At 40.2% G+C, this 17,399-nt stretch overlaps 1 protein-coding gene across 1 annotated transcript in view; it reads left to right on the top strand.

The window, feature by feature from the left end:
- LOC124601218 (bifunctional glutamate/proline--tRNA ligase) overlaps positions 1-17,399 on the top strand; it is a 252,178-nt gene that overhangs the window by 47,451 nt on the left and 187,328 nt on the right. Inside the window, exons 2-3 of the mRNA XM_047136226.1 lie at positions 5,894-6,078; positions 16,064-16,220. Of these exons, the coding sequence (XP_046992182.1) occupies positions 5,894-6,078; positions 16,064-16,220 (342 nt within the window). The remainder of the gene's footprint in view (positions 1-5,893; positions 6,079-16,063; positions 16,221-17,399) is intronic.

Consider the following 17,399-nt stretch of genomic DNA (forward strand, 5'->3'; position numbering starts at 1 on the left):
GATGACTGTAGCCATGCACCCCATGAGGGAAGCCCCTGTGTTCTGCCACCTGTGTGTCAACTGTCGTGACTGCTACTCTCCTTGCTCGCTAGAAGAGAGAGAAAAGAAAATCCAATAGTACAAATTACTAGATAGACAGTCTTACACTGAGGGCTCGCCAAAAATATTACTACTTCCACCCAGTGTCGATTTCTTCTGCTTTTGCCTCTGTTACATCCCTTTTCCCTCCTACCTCTTCCTTAATGCAATCTTGTCCCCCTCTCAGAAGCCTGCTCTCCCTCTGTGCCGTGTCCTTCTCAGCAGCCAAAAGAGAAGTGTTGGTGATGAGCACTGACTTCCCTTCAACTTTTTTATGTTTATACTTGGACTCTTGCCACACGATAACCCAGTGGAATTGCAGTGGATATTACTGTCTCCTACCGGAAATGCAACAGCTTGTTTCCTTTATTCTGCAGTCTGTCTTGTTCTTCAAGAAACGTGCTTCCGCTATGACCACTCTCCAGCATTTCGTGGTTATCGAGCTTTCTGTCAGAACCATACCGCACTTCGTTTCACACCGATGTCATCAGTGGTTGTCTCCCCCTCGCAGCAAACTGGAATCAATAGCAGTAAAAGTGCGAACAATTCCAGCAAGTACTGTATGAAATGTCTACCTCTCTCCAGGTGGACAACTTCCTTACGTTGATTGGCTTACTTAATAAAGCAACTCCTGGCTCGTACCTCCTCCTCAGGGACTTCAGTGCACACCACCCTCTGTGGGGGGAATGCCACTTCAATGGATAGGGTCTTCAAATTGACCAACTTGTTACAGACCTTGATATGTGCCTCCTCATTGAAGGTTCCCCACCCCCTTCAGTGCTGCTCATGGCACCTTTTCTGCTGTCGAACTCGTGATCTCTTCCCCTACTCTCATGACTTCCCTACATTGGTCACACCATGAAGATATTTGTGGCAGTGACCACTTTCCGGTGATTGTATCATTCCCCTGCCACCTCCAGGCAGACAGGCCCCCACGGTGGGTATTACGCAGAGCCAATTGGCATTTATATACGTGTGCAGTGCACTTCAACGCCTATCTCTCGAACTGCATTGATGCAGTCATGCAAGATGCTTCTGCCACTCTTCTTCATGCTACTGGTACTGCTATCCACAGGTTCCCATCATCATTGAGTGGTCCTGTAATGGACCAAGGATGTAGCAATCGCTATACAGGACAACTGACGGACACTGCAACGATTTAAACGATACCCTTAACAGACCAAACTTATCGCTTTTAAGCTTCTTCGTGCTAAGGCTCGCTACCTTATTAAGCAGAGTAAAAAGGAAAGCTGGGAGCACTGTGTTTCCTCACTGGGGCTGTATGCATTTTCATTGCAGGTTTGGTGTAAGCTCCATAGTGATCTGGGCCGCCAGCGACACTCTTTTTGTCCAAGGTCTTATCCTACTGCTTGCTGTGTGTACTGATCCATCAGTCCTTTCAGAATAATTTGTGACACTCTTTGCAACAACATGCAGACGGTGGTTAGATTTCAGTTATGTTGGTTACTCATATCTCAGGGCCTTTTGTCCCTGTATCAATGTGGCTTCCAGGAAGGACAATCACCAGCTGACAATTTACTCAGATTGGAAACGGCAATCTGACTGGCTTTTACTAACTTCTGGCAAGTTTCCATAGTCTTCTTTGACCTATGTAAGCCATACAACATTGCTTGGTGTTGTCACATTTTAGTTACTCTCCATGACTGGGACTCTTGCAGTCCCCTTCTGATTTTTATCCACCTGTTTTTATCCTTCTGGCTCTTCCAGGTTCAAGTTGGCAGTTCACTCAGCATCCCTCGGATCCAGGAGGATGGTATCCCACAGGGTTCTATGTTAAGTGTCTCTCTCTTCCTCATTGCCACGAACAGGTTTGTAACCTCTGTTGGGCCTCTGGTTTTACATCTGGTGTAGCTCCCAGTCGGGAGGCACCATCCAACAGGCCTTTGCGTGAGCCCTCTCCCATGATTTCCTGTTCTATCCCTTCAAAACGTGGATTATGCATTTTCGCCGTCAACTCACTGAATACCCCAACCCAGAACTTTATTTAGGCAGCCAGCAACTAGATATTGTAGCACGGTCCCATTTCTTGAGCCTTATTTTTGACGAAAAGCTGATATGGCTGCCCCATATTCGCCACCTGAAGACTACCTGCATGCGGAAGCTTAATGCTCTCCGCCGCCTGGCCCACATATCTAGGGGTGCAGACTGTGCTACTCTTTTCCATTTCTACTGCACTCTTGGTTTGTCCATTATAGATTTCCGCTGTCAGGATCATGGCGGCTTGGTGGCTCCTTCCACTCTGAAACTACTTGACCCTGTTCATTATATCAGTTGCGTCTGGCTGTCAGTGTCTCTTATGCTAGTCCCATCGACAGTCTTCTCGCAGAAGAGGGTATTTCTCCCTTCACCCTGTCAGGATCTCCATTTCCACTCACTGGAATGTGCCCCGTATGTTTACTCCCACATCCCCCCCTCGGATGATGCCTCTACCATGGATTAAGACCGACCTATTTCAAGTTCCTAAGGTCTCTGTCGTCCCTTTGATATTCTGGCGTCTTGTACATTCCATCCATGAAGAATTTCAGGATATTACCATCTTCTAGACTGATGGTTCTAAAATGATAAAGTTGGATATGCTTTTATGTCTCTTACTGGCATGGAATGTCATTTATTGCGTGGATCATGTAGTGTGTTCACAGCAGAGCTGCTGGTCATTAAAAGGCCCCTCTGTTTTGTTACTCAGGCCTCATTCCACAGTGTTTTAATATGTGCCAACTCAATGAGCAGCTTGTAGGCTATAGACTGATTCTACTCTTGTCACCCTTTAGTCACTGCTATCCTCTAAGCCTTTGGCTATGCCGCCTGCTTAGTTGTCTTTCTCTCAGTCTCAAGTCATGTGAGCATCCCTGGGAATGAACTGGGTGCCCGTTTGGCTAGAGAGCCAGGTACTTACCCCTCCATTCCTTTTCATGATTCCAGGTGCAGATATGGAGATACACATCAATTGTCTCTTTGCCCAAAAGTCGAATTACATCTGGTGCACTACCGCTGTCAGTAATCCTTCGCCTCCTCTCAGGAGTCCCTGTCTTGTGTCGTCTACGTGTTAGTCATACAGGCTCGGCCATTTTTTTTTCTCTTGCGAAACAAGCCATCCCCACAATGTGGCTGTGTAGCCAGACTGACGGTATCCCATATATTGGTGGAATGTCTCCTTTTCGTGCTTCTTACTGAGTATAGTCTTCCGAATTCCTTGTCTTTATATTCACAGATGGCTGAACTGGTCCTCAGTTGCCTACATGAGAGTAGTTTTTAGTCTCAGATAGAATGTTTTGCTTTACTCCTAGAACAAGGGTAGGGTGAATCTGGTTGGGACCTCTCTCTGTATTTTCTAGGTCTGGGACCCATGACCACTTCCCTGTGCAGAGACCACTCTCTCATCCCTCTGTTTTCCAATTTTTATGTTTGCCCTTCCCTTTTATGCCTTTTGCGTGTGTTTTAACTTCCTCACTTTAAAGGTTGACCCCTCTGACGGGAACCACCCACTCTTAGCAGACCCTCTACTTATGCAAGTAACTTTGGAATCACGGTGCTGATGGCCTTGCCATTTAGGCCCATAACCCCCTCAATCAGTCAATCAATCAATCCTGTACCATCTGGTCTACATCTCACCCATGGATACTACCGAGCAGCAAGACCCTTTCTACTTTTCTTTTTTGGTAGTCACTGCACTAAGTTTCTTTGCTAGAAGTCTGCTGCCCCCATATTACCTATAGTGGGATGTGGCTCTTCTCTTCTTTCTTCAAGTAATAAGTCAAACTTAGTAGATAATATAAACTCAAATGTAGATGAAGTTGTAGTGCTGTTCCCATTTCTCCTATTGCTTGTTACCTTTATCCAGTTTCCACAATCTTTTTTCTCCTTCAACATATGTTGTTCAAATTTCGCAGATTCTAATTCAGCCTGAAGGGCACAAATCTTTGTCTCCAGTTCGGCTATTCTCCTGCCTTTTTTTGCAGTGTTTACAATTCCAGGGGAGAGCCTTGTTGAGTTCCCTATTCAATTCTCCTCTGCATTTGCACGACTGGAATTCCAGCCCACAGTCTACACATATCACTTCCTGTGTGACTATCGTATCGTGTTTGACTATCCCATGGCAACATTCACACCTATCGTGCATTGCAGCACAAAGTAAATGGTTAAAAATAGACTTTAAACACTTACCAAAAGTTACATTATGCAAATTTTCATAATTTATGAGCCACAAAGATTGGACTACAAATAAGTGAGTAGAGTGCATTTTATAATGTAAAAAGTTAATTATTTCCACTTAAAACAAGAGTTCAGTACTCAGTTAACTGTTAATGACTTGTTCACAAAAAATATAATTTTTTCATTACTTGTGAAGAATGCTTTAGCTGCCTTTGTGAAGAGATGTATTTTAGTGATCTCTCTCATTTGCTTGGGCAGTTTAATTACCTGACAGAAAATGCTGTGTGTGTGTGTGTGTGTGTGTGTGTGTGTGTGTGTGTGTGTGTGTGTGTGTATGTGTGTGTAGGTCCAAACTGTCTCTTGTTCAGTGATTGTGTGTACAGCTATTAGTGGAATACTTAGTAAGGAAGATATGCACTACAGATTGGAAAAATTGGTAGATGCATTCACATGCTACAGTAAGGATCCTCATTTTTTTAAAATTGTTCTTACAAAGAGACCAACTGCTACTTTAAGTTATTATTCTTGTGGCCCTTTTCTGCAATTTCAAAATTGTGCTCATGTTATGTGCCTCCAATCTCAAGAAGAGAACCCAAATCTAAGAATTGAAAGTATATGTCACCACAAGATAAATGTTGTTATGAACTGCGTGCAGTGCCAGAGAAATAGTTGTCTACAAAATTTGTTAATTCATAAGGATTTTGTATTATCTTACCTGATCTTTGATTTGTGTGTTGTTACATTTGTTTCTGCCTTTTCCAGTTTCTTGTTTTATTACATCCCACACTACTTTGCTTTTATATATTGAATATTATTTTGACACCTCTACTCCATGCCATTGTTCACCAACTATAGTAATAAAATCATACAAGTTTCTTAATAAGCCACATCCAGGTGTTTTCTGTGGATGATATATATGGAGAACATGTTGCAACTGTTAAGCACCCTGTGCTTTCGGTCCAGGATTCTCTGAAACAAACTTAACTACAAACAAGTAACAACTCGCGCACGAAGTAACATAGGCACATTAGAAATAACTCATTTACTTCAAAGTAAGAATAGAGCGCATTCAATTATACTTACGTTTCTGCTTAGAAGGCATGATTTTTTTTATGTATGACCCTTTGCTGCATCATAAACTTCACTACTTGCAACACCTCCCATGAATTACCGTTAGGATATACACACTCCATCATCATAAGTCTTTCATGGAAAGAGTGTTTGTAACATTGAACAAAGATTTCAGAGGATTACTTGACATACATTTATTGGGTCCTTGAGATAGCTGGGCTAATGGGTGTTGGTTTCTGGTTGCCAAAGATGTAATTATGTTAATTTCCCTGGTTCAGGCCTGGATTACAGTTAGAGAACCCATCCACTTTTCCCCAGACGTCCCAGTTGTGGTCGTAACAGTGATTCTGTGTGTGTGGGGATGAATCAGTATTTGGGAAAAAGAGAAAAACACATTTATTATTATTATTATTATTATTATTATTATTATTATTATTATTATTTGGCAGTAAATTGACTGATCAAATAAAGTTTGAAGTTCCTCCTGTAAGTTCCATTTTCTAGTTTCTAGAACCTGTCTAATTGTATAGTGATTTAACATGTGAAAAACTGTCATTTACTTGAATTTTAACAGGTGCACTGATTATGGCAGAAGCTGTCAGATCCACCATACCAACGAAACTGGAATGGGGCTCTAAAACAGCTTTTGAAGTGTCAGATGATAAAGTCTTCAGTAATGACCACACAGTTAGTCGATATTTGGCTAGATCAGCACCTTCACATGCATTATATGGCACTACCATCCTGGAGCGAACAGAGGTATGTGTTTGAATAGTTTTCCATATTTTAATACTTTCTTGTGTTATTAAAAACTAAATTTGTAAAAGTTGCTTTAATTCACAAATTTATTGTGTGTTTTATTTCCTGGTTTGTAGTTTTTTGTGTATAATACTTCTTGAATGAGGGTAGAAAGAATTTCGTGCTCTTCTACTGCATTATGTGTGTAAATCACAGACAGAAAATTTAAATTAAAAAATTATGATATTCTTAATTGTTAAATGTATTAGAGAAAGATAATCTGCTATTGATGGTGCTATTAAGACGTAATCCAGAACATGTGCAAGAATCCAGTAATATCCTGTTGAAGTGTTACGGCTCTGGTTATGGGTTGTAACTGGACCAAAAACTTACTGTCTGTCACCTTGACATTGTTCATGAGCACTTTCACCTTATTGAAGATTTATCGTCACCTTCTCATATTTTCTTGATGCAGTGTACCTGATATGCAGTGCCATTAATTCTATGTGGCAGATCGTCTCCAACTGCAGAGGGTCAAGGGCTTTAAGAGAGTTCACATCTACACCAACCCACTGTGAAATGACGTATCTGTCCTGTTAAAGAACTCTTCTGTATATGACTGTTTTCATGTTTAACATTTACAATGTTGGGTGATAAATGTCTTATTACTCAGTACAACAGACTCTAAAGTGAATCTCAGACCAGCAGATAAAAGAATGACATTTCTCTCCAGCTTCTGTCAACTGTTTCTGCTGTATTTACACTGTCAGCAGAGGTGCTTGCTCTGTGCCTTCCAAACTACTGCCAAGCCAAGTCATCAAAGTATAAACGCCACCTTGACAGCGTTGCACCTTGCCAATATCCTGTGCTCATACTTCTGGCATTGTCTTTGGACAAACCAAAATTGACATGCACGCATTGGAAATTCTCAATATACTAATTAGCTAAACATTTTCAGTCTCTCAGAAACATCTTTCATTGGTCTAAGAGTTTAACAGTGGGACATTCTACTCTGAAGAATTTCAGGATACGCTACAGATTCCCCCACTTGGACAAAAAATATCGCAAAACTTAATTTACAGAGCTAATTACAATCCCTCTACAATCTACAGATGTCATTAAATGCCTGTTGTTATTTAACTTAAGGTCTCAGTTGTCTAAACTTCATTGTCTTCCTTTATTGTACAAATAAAAATAGTGTCTGTGTTTATTGTACAAACTACTACAACTTCATTGTATTTGTTTTTGTATTAGATAAGTGATATCATCCAATTCTGTTTTCTTATATCTTTGAAAATTCTTGCTGCTTTCTTAAGATTATTTGTTCAGCTTGATAGTTGGTAATTATCTACTAAAGTGGGTGATTATACAGCTGTCAAATCCTCTATAACAACACAGTGTTCTCAAATTTATTGAGGTAGAAAAGGAACAATTTTTTGGCTATTTTCAAGGATTCTTCATTAGCGTGACTGTTAGTCACACAACAGCTTCCCACCTTTGCAAGAACTCACTTACACCTTACCCTTTGTGCCGATACTGTATACATACTTTAACATCTTTGGGATATGGGTGTACCTCTACTTACCTCTTCACATAAAAGGAATGGCACAAGTCATTCCTTCCATAGATTCAAGTGACCAAGGATTCGCCCACTCCTTCTCATGGTCCGTGTATCCATTTTCTCTCCCATACCTACAAACAATTGTCCACCCCATCTTTTTTTAAAAACAACTTGGATGCGCAAGTTATCTCTCTCACATTTATAACTTTCCATTATGAAATTTCTCCATATTTACATCCTGCTTACTTTAAACAAATCCATTAGCGCTTGCATATCAGAGTTAACACTTAACGCTGTCTATTGTTGCATTGGCCAAACTGTTTGCGTGCCATGGTCCCCTATCCGATGTTTGTGTGCTTGTTACTATGTCACTTTCCACTTTCTGTGGTATAGATGACACCCTTTCTTGCCCCCACCCCCCTCCTGTTTAATTGACCTCCCCCCCCCCCCCCCCCCTCTCTCTCTCTCTCTCTCTCTCTCTCTCTCTCTCTCTCTCTCTCTCTCTCTCTCTCTCTCTCTCAATGTTCAGTTTATGCTCTTTCGCAGAATCAGCAATTACATGTAACACTCATCTTTCTCCTAGAGCAGATGAAAACAAATGAACACCTGAAGACCCAATAGCATTCATTCTTTACGTTATGTAAATAGGTAGACTTTTGCATCTTTTTCTTTTACGAATCGGTAAATAATATTCTTCTCAGTTAGGTAGTTACAATAACAGAACTTATGAACCTCAATAATTAAATTACAAGAAAGTTCAGGCGTGTATTATGTGAGCAACACTATATCTACAAAGCTTTTAGTGCACTCAACAGGAGGTCATCTACCCACCACCAGGGCTTGGACTGTAAATAAATTGTAAATGCCACCTTGCAGATGTCCTGTACTCATGCTTTTCGTATCCTCTCTGCACAAACCAAGAGTGAAGCATGGACAGTGAAAATTCTTTTGATAATTAATACCTAAACAGCATTTTTCTACTCTAATGAAAATCTTTCTTCAGTCTAAGAGTATAATAGTGGAATGTGCTACTCTGAAAAATTTTGTGTTGCACTACTCTGTGCGAGAGAAAACACAAAAACACATTTTGCAAGAGGCAGAAAAGTAACTACAAACCTAAATTCTGTATATGGGGAGCAGGGGCACTTCTGTATGTACATGTGTGTGTGTGTGTGTGTGTGTGTGTGTGTGTGTGTGTGTGTGTGTGTGTAAATGGGTATGATTCTGAGGATCAACAGTTTCTATCAAATTACGCACAAATAAAAGTAACACAAATATTAATTTTGTGAACCAGATGACCCTACATTCAGAAAAGGAAGTACTGCATTGTTCAATCTATTGTTTGTTCAGCACTCCAGGTGACTGAGGCTGGAACAGCACAGAACAGAAAGAAAATAAATAACCTGAAAAATAAGATTCTTCATTTGTGTGGCCATATTGTCCATAGTAGCTTTACTATTCTTGATTGTATTTCTTCCTGTTGTTGCAACTAAAAAAATGTGTGATGTTTTTTCACCAGGCACAGTTCACGTTATTGAGGTAAAGCATCATCAATGATGGTGATTTTTGCCTGATTTCTCGCTTACATCAGGCAATGCTGTCTGCTAGCACATCCTTGATGTTTTTCTGCGTTAGACACTGATTATTTTGGTCTAATGATTAGTTGTTCTGTAGCAGTATGCATTTCTTATGTTTTCCAACACAGCGCACTTTTACGCGCACTACAGTGGTGTGCGTAAAAGTGTACTATGAAAAATATAAATGAATAGCGCTGCAGAACAACTAAAAATTAGACCAAAATTATCAGTGTTTAATGTAGAAAAACATCGATGTGCTAGCAGATGGCATTTCCCGATGTAAGTGAGAAATCAAGCGAAAATCACCACCACTGGTGCTGGTTTACAAAAGAATGTGTGTGTGTGTGTGTGTGTGTGTGTGTGTGTGTGTGTGGGGTGTGCTCGCGCTCCCTTTTCAGCGTAACTGAAATGACTGGAGCCCTCAGCAGTTCACCGTTTGCTGGATACAGGCTTTGTGAACCCGATGTTTCTGAGCTGGGGACAGGTTAGTGCCACCAGCCTGCTGTCACCGTAAGCCGTGGGCATGCTTCAGCTACTTCAGCTACCAACGTGCAGTGTGGCGGTGGAACAGTGTGTGTGTGTGTGTGTGTGTGTGTGTGTGTGTGTGTGTGTGTGTCACAGGGAATGGGGATCTTGGCTTGATCCCCTTGATTGCAAGGATGGCAAAAACCTCTATAAAAAGACCTTAAATCTCAAGGTGTGCTGCGTGCTGATTAGATGCGTGACTGTTGAGATGGAACCGCCGTTAACAGACAACCTCTGAGGAACCTACTACATCTCAGTTGTCTAAGGTTTATTCAGGTACATAGGGCTCAGTCTGAGTGGACACTTATTTCCCTAGCTGCATGTGGTACCAAAATGGATTCTTTGAAATTTTTCCTTCCTCCTCCCTGCAGAAAGGTTGGGCCACTGTAAGGTTCCAACAACCAACTCTTTAACAATAGGGCTTGGCCAAGTCAGTCCTGATTCAGTCAATAGTAACAGAATGGATGCTGTTTCTCAGAATGTGTTTATTATAGTTAAAAGAAAAGAGGACAGTTTTGACAAAGTTTCTCCATTTTATGTACAGAAAGATTTAGACAGCATTGCTGTATCCTTAGAATCTGTTAAGTGCTTGTGCAATGGGACACACTATTGATTGAAGCAACTTTATCCCAACAACTAAAGAACCTTCAAAAACCTCAGTACCTCAGGAATTGTGTATAGAAACTGAATTGCACAACACTTTGAACTACAGTGAAAGTGTTGTGACTTGCAGGAATATAGTTGATATTCCCCATGAAGAACTGAAAGCTGAGTTGCCCCATAAAGGTATTGGTGACATGCAAAACGTTATGAAATGGGCAAATGACAATCTTGTCAAATCAGACTCAGCACCAAACTTCCAGAACATATTAAGGCAGGTTTCCTATGTCTAAATGTATGACCTTATTTCCCAAACCCTGTGTGATACATTAAATGACAGAACTTTGGGCACACTACTCTTGGTTGCAAAGGAGAAGCCACTTGTGGCAAATGTGGTAAAGCCACCCACAACTGTGTTGATTGTTCCTCTTCCTCCAAAGTGTGTCAACTGCACTGGGCATCACCCTGTCTGGAGTTGGGACTGCAGTATTTTCCTTGAAGAACGGAAGATCCTGGAGATCAAAATGACAAAGCAAATCTCATATGATGATGCCAGAATGTTATACAAGTCCATGCAGCTGCCCACGTTTGCTGCCTTCTTTACTTCCGTTCTCAAATAGCCAGGCCAGAAAACTGATGCTGTTACACAAATTGAAGTTGCTATTGTCAGCATTAGTACTTGTGTTTGTCAATGCACCTGGGATGCTGCAGTTCCTTTGAAGTCCACCCCCTTCCCTCCAGAACTATAGAAAAGGCCATGTTTGCTGACATTGTGGAGCTTCTGCCCCCTCCAAAGGTCAAGTCTTGTCCGCCGCCCAGTGTTGTCACTACTGTTACCACTTACGAGGTTGTGGCCTCAAAGCCTCCTCAGACAAAAAAGTTAAGTCAATGGCAAAGAATTTCCCACTGACGGATGTCAATACCATCCTATCTGACGTCTCTATCGAATCTTCTTTGGAGGCGATGGACCTCGATGTTGAACTGGGGCAATCATCTCTTACCAAGGCATCCTCCACCCATTGTGATCTCCCCTCCCCAGCAGAAAGTCAGGATGAAGGTGCTACCCCCATGATAGATGGTTCCCATCCTCCAGTGGATCATTAATGGGTGCAGGACACATATGGAGGAACTAAAACTGCTAGCATGGGAATGCCCTCTGTGCCTGTGTAGCCCAGGGCTATACCCTTCACCGAAAGGATGACTTGACTGGAGACAGGGCCAGGGGAGGGATTGTTGTGTTTGTCAGTAACGAGCATCACTCCTCTGATCTCTTCCTGGCTACCAATCTGCAAGCAGTTGTGAAAATTCAGGGTTGCCAGAGGATCACTGTTTGCTAGCTGTATATACCTCTGTAAGATGCAATAAACTCAAAGATTCTCATAGATTTTGTGGACCAAGTCCCATTACTATTTCTCCTACTGGGAGACTTCAATGCCTATCATGTGGCTCGAATCACCGGCATCCACACTGGCTACTTGCCCTTGGAGTCAGGTTTTGGAGAGCCTCGTGACATCTCATGAGCTGTGCCTCCTCCACACAGGTACTCACACTGATATCTGTACTGCTATGGAGTCATTCTAAGCCATCAACCTCTTTTTCTGCTCTCCAGCTCTCACAATTTCTGTTCAGTGGATCATTGATGACCTTCATTCCAGGGACCACATCCCACTTCACATCAACGTACTGTTGGAGTGTTGCCTGAAGAGAAGCCACCAAAATGGATGGTCAGCAGGGCTAACAGGATGCTGTTCAGCCAGCTGGCTGTGTTTGAACATCATAACAGCATCCAGATATGGGTAGTCCACATCACACGAGAGTGTTAGTGTTATCGTGCCGCTGACTTATCCATCCCAAAGTCATCAGGTTACCTTAGCAGGCAGATGAATGCCGTTCAGGAAACCAGGACAGGCGTGTGGCTCTTCGACGATTTAAATGCCACCTGACTGTAGACAACCTCGTAGCCTTTCAAGTCACAATAGCTAAGGCTCAACAGGTAATTAAGAAGAACAATAAAATGTCATGGTAAGCGTTCCTGGACACCATCGACCGTTCCACTTGTTTTATAAAAGTATGGGGAATCATTGGGAGGATTTCTGGTAAATGCAGTCATTTACCAATAACAGCAGTGCTGAAACAGGAATGTCTCCGAACAACGCCCACAGACATCGCTCAGATGCTGGCCGAACATTTTGCAAAAACTGCTGCCAATGCAGGTGTTTCGTGACTGTAGAGAGGGGCAAGTTGGACTTCAGATCCAACAGTTCTGAGTCCTACAACTCCCCTTTATCCATGTAGAAGCTGGTATCTGCCCTGTGTAAGACTCGTGACACTGCGCCCAGTCACAACCAAATCTAGCACTACATGCTTCGACATTTACCAGTGGCGTCAAAGGAAATCCACCTTGAATGTTTTAATCCTGTGGCAGACAGGCAACTTTCCCAACTCACGGAGGGAGGCAATTCTGATACTTCTTCTCTAACCAGGAGAGGACCTCAGGTATCCCAGTAGTTACCAGAATATCACCTTAATGAGCTGTGTAGGTAAGACACTGGAGTGAATGGTTAACCGTCATCTGGTCTGGTTGTTAGAGATCAGGAAACTCCTTAGTCACCCTAGTGTGGATGCCAGTGACTTCAGTCCACTGTTCACAACCTGACCCTAGAGGCAGTTATTGAACAGTCATTCCTACATAAACATCACTGTATTGGCATTATCTTTGATATCAGTAAGGCACGTGATGCTACTTGGAGACACAGTATTCTCACGCAAGTGTATCAATGGGGCTTTCATGTCCACCTTTCCTTCTTCCTGTGGTCTTTCCTGTCTCAGTGGTTTTTTAGGACTTCGGTTGCTGACACATTGACCGTTTTGAGCAAGAGAATCCCTCTTTGCTATAGCCATAAACAGTATTGCATCTCCAGTAAGTAGTTCTGTACAGTGCTCCTTATTTGTGAACTATTTTAGTGTTGACGCACAGAGCAAAGAATTTAGTAATCTATGTGAAGGCATGGATACTTTAAAGACTTAATTTGACACTCTAAATGGTAAAGTTGAAAATTTAAAGTTAGATTTAAAGAAGGAATTAAGTAATTCTTTAAGCATTCAGGTAGATCAAATGTTTGCTGAATTCAACCAAAAACAGACTAATAATTTGCAGAATTTGACAGAAAAGTTAGAATTGAATATTGAGGAAAAATATGATAGTGTAGACTTAGACATTAATGAAAAGTTAGGATCATTGGATTATGTATGTAATGCTCAGTTTAACGCTGTAAAGCGAAGATGGCATACTTTGAAGGAGAGCGTTGATAAGCATAACGAATTAATGCCTGTCATTCAGTCGCAAATTACAGGTGTCAGTACATGAGTGGATAATGTCAGTAAATACTTCAAAGAGAATATATCGACCTTTGTTATTATAAATGTACATAGTTTGGAGGAACCATTTGAACAAATTAGAGATTGAAATGTTACTGAGAGTGTAACCTCTGATAACATTTCGACTATTGCTTCTTCCAATCTTAATGATACTAGCAAGGTTATACATGACATGTAGAAAGAATTCAAGCTTATCCAAAACAAAGTAGAAAAAAGTGTATCATCACCTAATGTTGTGTCACCTAGTGAAGTGGTGATAGTTTTGCAGTGGAGAGACTTTCAAACAAAATTTAATGAGAAGTACTGGTCTGCACTTGCTCAAGTGAACTTAGTATCAGATCCATGGGATCCGGGCAGAGTCACATATCCCCCAGGGACATTAGCATTCTGAGTTAACGGGCAGAGTGACGACTGTCAGATCCAGAGTTGTTTTTTGGTGTTTCTTCCGAAATAGTTTTCCTGCACCTAATTCCCTTCAAATCTTAAACTATTCTGTCATATATTTCTAAATTCTTAAACTATCCCATAATTTTAGTACTTAGAAAACTGGATATGACTATAAGATAAAGACTGGTTTAAGAGAATCACGGATAAACAGTGATCTCTAGACGAAATGAACAGAATAGAATATTATATTTGTGGAAAATTTAATATCATGTGACTAAGTGAACAGCTGTTATATTGTAGTGTATAGATTTTCTATTTTGTACAGAATATTTTATACCTTTTATGAGATGTGGTGTAGATGGGAGGGTTTCTGCTTTTACTCAGTGCAAATAAGGCAACCACAATATGGTTTGAAGACTGAACTTTGAAACTTGTATCATATTGTTGTACAAGTTAATGTGACCACAGAGACATAATTGAAAAAGAAACTTTTTGCTGGCTGGAGAAACGTAACTTAGTTGGCAGTAATCTGAACATGGCAGAAGTATTAGAACTTGTCAGGCAACACAAGCCAAAATGTCTGGTTTATCTTGTGGATGGAATGCTAATAAAATACAGGCATACAGTACTCCAATTGGCTGAAGTGCAACGTCTTTTGAAAAACGCAGTTGGAAAAAGTGACACCAGAAGACTGGCAAAAAATAGTGAAACTTGTGATACAGTATGCATGGAACAACAAAGGTATGTCACAACAGTTTGTTGAAAACTGTCACTTTGAGCAGTGACATCGATAATTCCACCAAGTCTGACTAAATTAAACGGTGTTTTCTCATTGTTTGACTTATGTATAGTGACTGTCCTTTAATGAACCTTTTAATTCGATTAAATCTCATGTTTGTGGGTTTATTTTAGTCAGTTCCTCTTCCTTGTTGTGAGATTAAGGAATACTGCTTAGTCAGTTGCCATCTACTCCTTATGGTAAGTTACACTGCATCTTAAATGTATTTCACTGCATCTTAAATGTATTTCATTTTTTGTGAATTCTAAAGCCTTATTTCAGTGCGCTAATGGTTTTCAAGATGTACAGTGAAAAGAAAGAAATTTTTTGAGACGCGAAAATTTCTTCTGTTTCAATAACCAACATAATACTGGCGTCATTTAAAATGAAGAAAAGATACTACTGAGAAGAATATTGTACGTGAATTTCAGACTTTCCATGTTATTTCTGTAGTAAACTTGTTAAGAGTTAAATATTGATCCAATTGCATAAAAACTTCATTTTAGAAGTTTTTAACGATGAATATCTTGCTTACTGCGCTAATGCTGCGTTGTGTGATCAATAACTTTGCATATAGTCAGTGTTTTCACTTTGTTCAAAGGCTGGCTTTGAGCAGGAACACAAACCTCTTTTTTACAGAAATCGTTTGAAAATCAATCTTAAGTCATGATAACATAAAAGAAAACTTAAAAGTTCGGGAAATATAACATGGACTCTGTAATGATGGGAAGGCATTATATTGAAGAAATAGGACTTTTGTAGGGACTGACAAAAATGAACACATAAAGTAGGTAAATATAAAATGTGGGAACTTAAAAATAGGGTTTTACTTTACATTATAAAATAGTTCACATATACTTTAAACTGCTAAAATTAAATAATTCTTGATTAATATAGGCAGAATAAATGTGCTCACACGAGCACGCCCCCACACACACACACACACACACACACACACACACACACACACACACACACACACACACACACTCTCTCTCTCTCTCTCTCTCTCTCTCTCTCTCTCTCTCTCTCTCTTTCTTTCTCTCTTTCCACCCCACCCCTCCTGCAATAAACTGATGTGATAGTATTCCATAAAAATTATGTATAGAACTCTATTGCTATTAGTTACTAATTTTTCATCTTGAAGCAATATTGAGTTAATTGAATGGTTTCATATCTTGTATTTTTTTACTATTGTAGATAGATCACTGGCTGACTTTCAGCAGTGGTCCACTGCAATGTGAACGAGATTTCCAAAAAGCTGTTCTGTATCTGGATAACATTCTTGCACCTTCCACATACTTGGTTGGAAATAAAGTCTCTCTAGCTGACTTCGCTGTGTGGGGAGTTTTACATGGTAAGCTGCAGTAAGACCACCTTGCTTTATCAAGTGTTCCACTGTTACTGTGTATGTTCATTAGGAATACCGTACAGGCAGAAACATGCAAATATCAAGTAATTCTAGTGCAACTTAAGATAGTGATTTCAAATGTAAGTAGAGTGTTACTTTGACATGTAAGGGATATTTGTAAACCAATTTCAGAGTGTTGAGAAAATATATTTTTTTTAGTTGGACTAACTGACACCATACTTGCTTAAAACAGAAAAGAAAAATTTTAAGGACTTAAATGTCTGTAAAGCACCCCAATGTGCACAAAAAATATAATGAAGTTTACTACCAACAGTACATAATTGACATTAAAAGAAAGCTTATACAATTACAATATAAGATTAATAGAAGTAGTGTTGTCTCATGTATTGCATTTTTGAGTTGTGTCTGTTCTTGCCAGGATGTGATACGTCTCACTTTGCGCCCACAGTTGATATCCTTATACTTCCTAAGAAATTTCTGTGCCATTTCTTGAAATGTTTCCTTGTCTCTTTGTGAATTCTTTTCAATATTGCTACAAATACTTCAAATCTAAAAGAAATCAAATTTCTAGATCAAAAAAACGCTTCGTTTAAGTTTTGTTTCTGATGATTCCAGATTTGTTTCACAAATATATTTAAAACAGTCAATATCTTCTGAAAAAGCCTTCACAAATTATTTTATTAATCCCAGCTTAAAGGGAAATGGAGCAGGATTACTTTTTTGGGGGGATAATTAAAATGTTGTGGTCCCAAATTCATTATAGATGGCCGTTCATTTTTAATAAAGTGCTTGCCTGTGTCACATATGTTCTATACACGTAGAAACAAAAATATTGTGTATAACTGTATCGTCTAAGAATCCTGTAAATAAATTTCAAATCACCACATATCACACATCAGAGATACATGTATAAAACTGTGGACTGACAGTCTGCAACTCAGCATCTCCGCTATATGGTGGGTAGCAACTTCCTTTTTATAATATTGTTACATTCCATCTTGGATCTTCCATTGTTTGATACAGAAGAATAGATTGCTACTCACCGTAAATATGACCCGTTGACTTGCAGAGAGGTACAATGACAAGACTTTTACACAAAGCAAAGAAACCTACGTGAACAGCAATCTGGAGTAGGGTGGGGAAGAGCAAGGTATAGCAGGATAC

Source organism: Schistocerca americana, chromosome 1, assembly GCF_021461395.2.
Source record: "Schistocerca americana isolate TAMUIC-IGC-003095 chromosome 1, iqSchAmer2.1, whole genome shotgun sequence".
NCBI lineage: Eukaryota > Metazoa > Arthropoda > Insecta > Orthoptera > Acrididae > Schistocerca > Schistocerca americana.